This window comes from Solanum tuberosum, unplaced genomic scaffold (genome assembly GCF_000226075.1).
Source record: "Solanum tuberosum cultivar DM 1-3 516 R44 unplaced genomic scaffold, SolTub_3.0 scf00578, whole genome shotgun sequence".
NCBI lineage: Eukaryota > Viridiplantae > Streptophyta > Magnoliopsida > Solanales > Solanaceae > Solanum > Solanum tuberosum.
Window position 1 is genome coordinate 99,876 of NW_006239537.1, and position 10,061 is coordinate 109,936.

Genomic DNA, 10,061 nt, shown 5'->3' on the forward strand with positions numbered 1-10,061 from the left:
ATGTATCAACAATTCAATTAATTTGAAATGGAGAGACTAGGAAGTAGTATAATTTATGTTAGATATATTGTATCCAAGCGTGATGATAATTTGGAAGAGCTTGGATGGAGGTTAGTTTGGTCCAAAGCCGCGGTAATCAGCCCAACTATAGCATGCGAGTGTGACAATTCAGTCCAATTAGAGCGTTGGCTTGGAAAGAAACAGCGACCCATCATGAACCATGTTGTTTAAAATTAAAATTTATTTTCTAGCTCATTAGCAATGTAATTGATGGACTTAATTTGTACAGAAAAAAAACATTGAATTTGAAATAGATATAATCGAAGGTGAACTGAAAAGATTGATTTTTTATTTATTTTGGTGGTGTCACTAAGCCCGGGATCTCTATGGTTTTTCTAGTTTGGTTATTTATTATTTTATTTATTTTTCTAAATCATCATTATAAGGTTAAATTGATCTATTTATTTCCCCTCACTTTGATATGTTGTATGAAGGTTATGATCATAGTTAAGCAATTCTAGTTGTGCTTTGTCTAGATGATTACATTGGATTTCCTTCCGGCATGTTATTTTAGTGAAAACATTATAAGGGTGTGCAGACTCTAGCTAGTATTCTTTTTAATAGTCTAAATTGTTTACATGTCATGTTTTCATTGGGAAAGAAAGAAAATCGCACTATAGTGGCAGAAATGAGGATGCTCATATGGATTAGTAGGCATACTAAAAGCAATAAAATTAGAGTGAAGATATCCAAGCAAAGGTGGAAGTGGTCTCAGTTATGAAAAAGAAGAGGGAAGCGAGATTGAGATGATTTGAACATGTGAAGAAAAAAAGCTCAATTGAGTAGGTGCGAGAGATTAGATATGGTGGGTATGAGGAGAGGCTGAGGTAGGTCGAAAAAATATTGAGGAGAAGGCTATTAGACATGACATGACGCAACTCCACCTTAGACAGGAGGGTGTGGAGGTCGCGAATCAAGGTAGAAGGTTAGTAGATAGTGGAGTGTTCTATTGCTTCCTGAAGGGTTAAGCTTAGTGGTGTATGTCGTAGTATTAGTTTCATTCTTGTAGTATCTTGCTTTTGCTAATTCTACCACCATATGGTTTTATGATATTTCGATTATTACATTGTTTTGTTGTTGTTGTTACTGCTTCCGTAGTAATTGTTATATTTTGACGATCTTCCAAAAAATGTGTCTCTATCTTCACTAGATAGTGATAAAGTCTACACATACACTACCCCTCCCCTCCTTACGTAGACTTTCGCCACTATTGTTATTGTTGACAGATAGTCAGTGACGGAATTAAGTATAAAAAGAAGGGGCTTGATTGAATTCTTTTTATTAAAAGATTACAATACAAATAAAGTACTCCCCTGTCCCTAATTTCTTGTTCATTTTTTAATCGACACACCTATTAAAAAAGCAATTATTGACATAATGAGTTTACTATTTTACCTCTACTAATTATAGTATGAAATGGATGGATTAAAAATTTAAGATTTTCAAGAAATTCTATCTTTTCAAAGTAATTAATTGAGGGTATAATAGGTAAAACTATTTTGTCCTTTCTTGATTTGTCAAAATGAACAAGTAATTAGAAACAACTATAAAAGAAAAAGTGAGCAAGTAATTAGGGACAGAGGAAGTAGTAGATTTGAATGTTTCGTTTTCGATATGATTTTTTTTCATCATTTTGTACAATATTTGGAGTTTGTGTGGTTTATTGCGCGCGCGCACACAACAATCCCGTGACAGTACCAAAGAGGAGTAGAATATAAAGGAATTGAAAAATACATTATTATATACGTATTAATTATTAAACAACTTTTTATTCATTGATATTAATGAACGCCAGACAAAGCTGAAGCACTTCTACTGTGTTGTTTCATCCACAAGCATATACTTGAATAAATATTTAAATGAGGAAGCGCCAACCACCCTCTGTATGAGATGTTAATGTGAAAGTAATACAGCTCTTGCTGGCTGCCAGTGGAGATCCTTAATTCAAAATGTTCTTATTTTTCATGACCTTTTGAAGCACTACAACAGGAAGACATAACCTAGATAGTGCTGTGATAGAGCTGGTTGCCAATCTTAACAAGTCCAACATATTCTCAGCAGGCTGAGGATCAGGACAGAATATTAGCATGCACAGGATTCTCTGAGGGCGCACTTCCTATAAGATACTCAGAACAAATCATACTTGATCCAAGAATTTATCATATGCTGGCAGGCTGCAAAAACTAAATGCAGTGTTACTTTCTACCTACAACTTTTGGGGTGTTGTGTTTATTCTGCCCCAAAAAGTGTGCTGAAAGGTGGGCAGGAAATGTAGAGACTTACGTATGGGGAAGTACTGAGAATATAAGGAATATGGCACTAGTATCCCGGGATAAGATCTGTGTACCCAAAATGTATGGAGGACTTAATATCAAGAGTTGCAGGGCATAAAACATTGCTTCAGTGGGTAAGTTGGGTATGTTGTTGTGGTAACTGACAACCAAAAAGGATATGTTGTGGGTTAAATGGATGAATACAGTGTATATCAAAGCTTCTGGAGACATTTGGAATCACACACCACCACAGGATTGTAGTTGGTATTGGAAGAAATTGAATTCTCTTAAAGAATTCTCAACTAGTCGAGGGTCTTTGGGAAACCAACTCTTTAACTCCCCGAGTTAGGGATAAGATCTGCACACACTGGGTATGTTGTTGTTATTGTCATAGATGATGCTCAACTGGTACCACAGGGGGAATTATAAACCGACTCCTAAGGGGACCTACTCAGTGAACTGTAGTTTCTTAGCTATGCTGGGAACTATGACTAAAATGAAGGAGGCTGATCTGATGTGAAGTTCAATGATGCTGCCAAGGCAAAGGGTGATAGTTTGGCTTGCCTATCAAAACAAGCTACTCACTAAGGATTAAGGAAAGATTCCAAAGGCTACACGTTCCAGTTGATGATGATTGTTTCTGTTTATGTGATGATCATGTCATAAGAGACACATTGTCACCTGTTTGCAAGTGGATTTCAGAAGTCATAAATGCATTGAATAACTGAGCTGCAAAGGAAAGATACTTAATGCACGAACAAACTCGCCAATGTCTTATCTGGAACATTTGGAACGGATCGACTTCTCCTAATCATCAGAAAGCTCCAAGCCTGACTTTTACAGTTGCACCATTGTCATCTCATTCACCTGATGCCTAAAGGGAAAAAAGCATAATTGAAATAAATTACATGTTTATCTTCTTTCATCAGATATCATACTTATTTTCACTTTATGTCCAATAAGAGCCTGTTTGCATATGTCATATAGTTTAAAAGCAATGAAGCATCAGATAGAAAAGGTTCATTGCCGCACTTGCAGCTGCACATCTATGATTTATTCATACAAAGACTAATGCAATAAACATGCCTAAATACACAGAATTAATTTGCATATGGTTGTTTCTCTGCTTCAGAAGCATCAGGGTGGAATATGCTCCATGCACGGATAAACTCGCCAATGTCTTTTAGTTCATCATTCTTGGAGTCAAACATCTATTAAATAGAAGTAAAAAGTCCTTACTGTAAGCAAGAATTCAAAAAATGCACATAATAACTGCTGTAGCATTGTTCTATACACCTGTTAAACAATGCAGTTAAAGTCGACATCAGCTCACCCTATCTGGAAAAATGTCTCTAGCTCTGAACAATTCAAGTTCGAACTCTTCTTATCCAAAGCCAAACACTTTGTTAGCTTAGCTCATCTTATTAGGACTCAGGCTTCCATTTCAGCATTAGAATTCTCCCCAATTGCTAGACTCCTAAGTAAGGTCATAACTTATTCACTGCTTTGAGAGATTTTGATTGCACTGATACAGGAGAGGATTGGACAGCTTTAAAATACATTGACCTTAAAGCTCAACTTCATAACATCGATAGTGATGTCATACATTTAAACTTAGCTAGCTTTTGATTGAAGCGTAATTGCTAAATACTTGGCCGATAATTATTAGAATACTGGTCAATGAAGTGGTTGAGAACCATAAAGTCTCAGGTTCAAAGATAAAAAAACACTAGGTGATTTCTTCCGTGCATCTGTCCTAGTCTTGGTGGACAAAGTTACCTGATATATGTTGCTAGTGGGAGGTGACATGTATCCCGTGGAATTAGTCGAGGTGCGCGCAAACTGGCCCAACACCACTGTTATAAAAAAAAATACTACTCCATTAGATAACTTTTTCCCTTAAGACTAGAGAGCAAGAATATTTCCAAAACACAAAGGTTCCCCAAAAAAATTAGGCATGTTAATGTCATGCAGAAATGATCAAGGTGATTCAATTTAAATTTTCTCAAAAATAGTGTGCCCTTACTTGGGTTTTCAGAAGATTCAGGAAACAATGAAAGAACTCTAACTTACTGCAAGTTCGAAAATTGTTGCAGCAGACGCCAGAGTTGAAAAATAAAGAGCATCATATACCAAATTAATATCCAAGGAAACCACTTAAGCAAGTATGTACTTTGTACCAACTACCAAGGGACTTAAAGGTGCACAAGATTCACAAAGTGCCAGCAAATTTGAAAGAAAACTAGTACCTAAACAAGCAACAAAGGAGACCGGAGGAGGACCTTTCTATTACTCCGTATGGGTACTCCTCCCTAAATTTCCATTCCATCTACACACATGGCATTTTGTTAAACAAATTGTTAGTGCGGTTGGAACTCCCCTGGAAATGGATACGGCCACTAGAGGAAGAACAAGGCCGAGCATGGCCAAAGTGCGTGTTGCAATTGATTTGTTAAAGCCACAATTAGAATTTGTCTATGTTGGTTTGACTCACGAAAACTCTCCTCAAATTAAATTAGAATACGAGGGCATTCCAAAGTATTGCAAGTACCGTAAAAAACTTGGCCACTTGATGATCAATTGTAGAGTGATGGAAAGGAAGAAGCAAGCTGAAGAAAAAGAGGAAGAGTTTAAGAATAATAAGGAGCAAATGGCTACTGATAATACTACAAAGCAGGACCATGAGGACATTCATGAAGCTGGTATAGATGACTACAAAGATAATGAGGAAAATGAAACAGTCAACCAAGGCACAAGAAGTAGGTAGTACTATCAATGAGGTTAATAACCAGATGATCTCTGCCACAGAAAATCCCTCCATCAGAGATAGAACCAAAACAGAAAATGCCTAAGAAAAAATCCAAAGTCATTGTCAAACCACGTTCAGTACAAAACACTGTTAAGAGCAAGAAAAGAACTATCCTTTCTGAAAATAATGATGGTACTCAGGACGATGGGAATACTCCTAAAGAAAATAACAACGACGAAGAGCAAGTTGAGCAAAAGAAATGAGACGTATAAGTTGTGGAGCAGAATGAGAATAATCAGGAGATGGTTCAAAAGGATGACAATGGTGAGATCAATGAAGCCGAAGCTAGCACCCGTGCTAACAGTCTTCAAGAATCCGCCAAGGAACAAGAAAACAAAACTGATGATATTAATGGTACTGATACATTTGTTGATAACACTAACAAGATTCAAAGTTCTGAGAGCTTAACTTCTATTATCAAATCCATGCCGGGATTGAATTTGGTGGTTGACCTTAACTCCAAATTTGTTTTAAACCAAGACAAATTCAACAATAACTTGGCAGCTGACTTCAACACTGGAAAGGTTTCACACCGGGACAAATCCAACAACAAATTAGTGACTGCCCTAAATGCTGAACAAGTTTCAAACCATGACAAAGTTGGCAAGATCATAAAAGAAACAACACCACAAATTGAAGCGGGATCAAGCAATGAGCAGATAAAAATTCAAGAAAAGAGAGGGAGGAACAGAACATGCTGAAATTCAACTAGAGGTCACATCTCCTAATAGAGTCACTGTTATAGTTCCTGATGAACAGATACAAACAGAAATGCATTACAAGGAGGACGTTGACGATCAAGGCTTTTCTCCAGTTATCAAAGGAAAAAATCAAAAACAAGAAGTATGAAAAGAAGAGCAAGGAAAATGGTAACAACCCTGCCAAGGATAGGGATACAAAAATCAGTCTCAATAACCTTTATGTTTAGTGTCATTTACTAGAACATTAGGAGAGTGAGAACCAAAAATGCTTTACCCAGACTTAAGAAGCTTAATCCAGTGTCAGGACAAATTCCACTTGTAGCATACTTTCAAATGTTTAATAAACCTTTGTCACCCACAGCGCAAGAGTTGTACAAATTGAGCTTTTGAAGTGCAGTATACTGAAATTAGCATGTTCACATCCATGAAAGAAACAAAAGTCTTTTAGAGCATTTCGCAGAGAAGGAATAACCCAGTTACATAAAGTTAAAGAAACTGCAATAGTCAAATAACCTTCTTGAAGCAAGACTTGACGCAGAAAAGTAAAGCTACAGATATATCTAAATATTTAACACTCAAAGGACAACAAAAGAAAGGGTTGAATGGGAAATTAATTCAACAGTAGCAATCATGACACCACGTATAGGCCTTCATTCATCTGAAAAACCTTGCAAAGAAAAAATCCATTGTAATTTCAATTTGTGCAGAGCTTCAGTGCCACCTTATAGGCCTCATTCCTAATGAGAAAGAAGTTGGGGCCATTAAAGATATTAGACCTATTATCCTCCCGGCGGTATGTACGAAATTCGGTTAGAGGTTCACACAGAAAGACTAAAGAAAGTTATGGGTAAACTAGTTGCAGGAAATCAAAATGCATTCATTAGAAGAAGACAAATCTGTCATGGTGGTTAACAAATATGTTCATTTAAGACTGAGACAGAAAGATCAACAGTGCTTTGCATATTACATTTTATAAAAGTGTATGAACACATGAATTGGGCTTTCCTTTTTAAGTATGCCGGATAAGATGAGGTTTTGAATATCGCTGTGACAATTAGTTATCAAAAAGAAATTTTATGTGATCACTAATGCAGCTCCAGAAGGCTTCTCTCCCCCATAAAGAGGCTCGAGACAAGGCTTCACCCCTAACTCGATATGTCGGTTTGGTGCGGTTTGTGTTTTGGTTCTGTTCACCCCTAAGTAGAGCTAAGAGTCGAGCCATCTCAGCTCGTTGCCCAGGCCTCATGTTCTTTTTGCTTACTATTGGCCAGAAATTCTGTAAACTGGCAGACAGCCTACATTGTAAGGTGGAAAAGCTTCCTACCGTGTATTTGGGCTTTCCTTTAGGTGCAAAGTCTACGGATAAAAGAATGTGCAAAAATGTCATACAGAAATCTGAAAAGAAAATTAGTGCCTTGTAAGAAGAAGCATATTGGAAAGAGTGATCACAAGTAAATATGGTAAAGGAAATGACTGGTGCACTTACCAGTTAGTCCAACTTATGGATTCACAGCTTATAGAAACATAATATCGGAAGCCCATGGGAGGAATCCTTGGACAAAATTTAAAAAAAAACAGGCAATGGAAAAAGAGCAAATATCTGGTAATAATAAAATATGATCATTACATGGAATGATGGAAAGTACATTCTCTAACGTATAAGGGCAGGAGATTACAATGAAAGCACTAGAGCAGAGAACCTATGTGGAGGGAACTGGAAATTCCTGTATAAAGAAGAAGCAATGACGGAGAGATTAGTAGAGTGAATCAACTGATAGAACTCCTCAAGCATGTTAATCAAAGTGGTAACCTGCAATTGATGGAAATAGGGATAGTAGTTTTCAGTAAGATCACGCTATAGCTTGCAAAGAGAAACAGTTAGGGAACAGCTGCAAGAGGACTTACCGATTTGGAAAACAAAAGCACCATCAAAAGTGGCTTGGCTGTGGATGGACTGCAGTACATATTGCATGCTTAAACTCAGGATAATTTGCAAAAAAGAAGTTAGATACATATGGCAGGGTCTATGGATGCATTAGACAGCCAGCAAGAATGAGGAAGGAACAGAGAACAATCAGGAGAACTCATAGATGCTTAAAAGGAAAGCAAAAGACATATCTTTGTAAACTATAGATGTCTACAAGATTATAATCTTAGGGTGTTGTTAGTAAGATCAATTATTAAAAAAGTTTCAGTTGCTAATAAGATACTTACCAACTACTGCAGTTAACAATTGAAGCATGGATCAAAGCAAATTCATTAAAGTTACTAAACTTTGTAACTAGCAAAATGGGATGCAAGAATCAAATGTAGAGTTAATATTTGCAAACTGAATCTCATAAGCCTCAACCATTTTGAGAAATCACAACTAGAATTGCTTAAACATGATAACATTCATACAACATACTAAAATGAAGGAAAATAAATAGATTAATTTAACTTTATAATGATAATTTGTTAAAAACAATGATAAATAACTAGCTAAAAAATCAAAACAAAGAGATCTCATGAGCTGCCATATGATGGTGCGGAAGTAAAACCGCATTATGATCCGAATGATGGGTTAACCCATGTTGGCGGGCAAACAGGACTTAGTGACACCCCAGAATAAAAAGATTCAACCTTTCCATTTTCAAAATTGTAAACCCCCATATCTTTTCCACCACCTGCTTCTAAGGCGAAATAGCTCTCAAACACATCATCTGTAAAGTAAATGTGATTAGGTTTCAGCCCTGTAACCATAGCAGTTGCTCCATTACGTCCCAAAAAAATTGTTGAATCTCCCAAAGTATTAATCTCATTCAATTGATCTTTGATTACATCTATTTCAAATACCTTAAACTTAATGGTTTCATAATCACTAGTATATGTGTTATTCAAAAATCGAATAAGAAATAACAGTGCACCCGATATCTCAACAAAGTAGTATTGAGTATCTGGTTGATGTAATATAGGATCTATCAGACGAGTAAGCCGGCGCGGCTCTACAATTGGTTCAGGAATGCTACAGCCGGGAACATCAAAAACCCATAACTCGCCATGATAATTAAAAGCATAAAATTTCCCCTTATGGTGAAAGAGACTGTTGAATCTAGCCTTTCTTCTCATGACAATTTTAGTCCAGTTGACGTCTCCCGGTCGCCAAAAGGCGAGATCACCTCTACCATATGTAAGATCGGAAATCACCAAAACATAATCTGATGTAAGAGAAGGATTGGCAGATAAGACAGCTTTGTCAATAGTGTAATGAGTTATTTCTGCGTCTTTCTGTAAAGCCTCCTTTAGGGCATTTTGTGGAGGAAGTTGAATTTGGGTACGGGAGAAAGGATGAAACAAGTTAAATTCTCCTGTACATGAGTCTGTGAACATCCAACCTCCCTCTGATGGAAAACATCTTCGCCCTCTAATTTCTGGGAGAAATATGCGTGAAACTTTGTGTTTTGAAAGAGAGTAAAATTCTCGATAATCATCATCTTTATCTGCTAGCATAAGCAATGGAATTTGTTGGGAGGATACATCAAAATTATCTCTTGTGGCAGCAGTTCGCCATGAGATACAAACAGCACCAAAAGCAATAAAATCTTCAATCACTTTGACACGCTCGGCAACTGTACTAATGAGGTCGGATGGCAATTCTGACAAGTTCGCCATATAAATATAGTTAAAGAAGAGGCTACAAAGGGGCTTCTACGGCAAGAATAACCAGAGGAGAATGGTAATTGGCAAGGGTTTGGAGAGGATTTATATAGGCAGACGTGATAACAAGAGGCAGTATAATGAGTAACATATTCTTAGACTGACAAGGATTTGGAAATACCATAGATCGACAAGTTTAATGTTCCTTTTTAAACAAAATTGCCTAATTAGACGTAAGTACTAATCCAATTTCTATTGGGAAAACTACACAAATTGAAATCATGAGCTAAAATATTTATTTAAATTGGATTTAACACAATATATTTATTCTTCATTGAATCACTGTTTCTTCAGCCCTGATACCGTCAGAGTATATATTACTCTAATAGTATTTATATATTCAGATGATATATGGGGAAAAGGTCTGAAATATATTCGAACTTTGATCGAAATTGTTATAACAATACTGAACTTTGGAAAGGACCTTTTACCCCCTGCATAATTTAATAGTGTATTTTAAAGGTATATATGTGTCTATATGAACATCATAAATATTGCATCATTATAAATAGTAATGTGTCA

General features: G+C 36.4%; 1 protein-coding gene across 7 annotated transcripts; it reads right to left on the bottom strand.

Annotated features, from left to right (window-relative positions):
* Window positions 1-1,959: 1,959 nt before the first annotated feature.
* Window positions 1,960-9,736, bottom strand: LOC102583066 (probable F-box protein At1g65740). Of its 7 annotated transcripts, none has more exons than XM_006366213.2 (4): window positions 7,749-9,736; window positions 7,544-7,653; window positions 4,113-4,189; window positions 3,585-3,858 (listed from the first exon to the last, which is right to left on the bottom strand). In XM_006366213.2, the coding sequence occupies exon 1, from the start codon at window positions 9,492-9,494 to the stop codon at window positions 8,388-8,390; it is 1,107 nt and encodes a 368-aa protein (XP_006366275.1). In that variant the 5' UTR covers window positions 9,495-9,736; the 3' UTR covers window positions 3,585-3,858; window positions 4,113-4,189; window positions 7,544-7,653; window positions 7,749-8,387. The 7 variants fall into 7 exon arrangements, with proteins under 7 accessions (XP_015160292.1, XP_006366274.1, XP_006366275.1 ...); XM_015304805.1 differs by having other exon boundaries at window positions 4,113-7,238; window positions 7,330-7,653; XM_015304807.1 differs by having other exon boundaries at window positions 4,113-6,244; window positions 7,168-7,653.
* Window positions 9,737-10,061: the final 325 nt, after the last annotated feature.

What these genes read in the sequence shown, in the direction of transcription:
- LOC102583066 (XM_015304806.1), bottom strand. Translation starts at nt 9,494, where the DNA reads ATGGCGAACTTGTCAGAATTGCCATCCGACCTCATTAGTACAGTTGCC.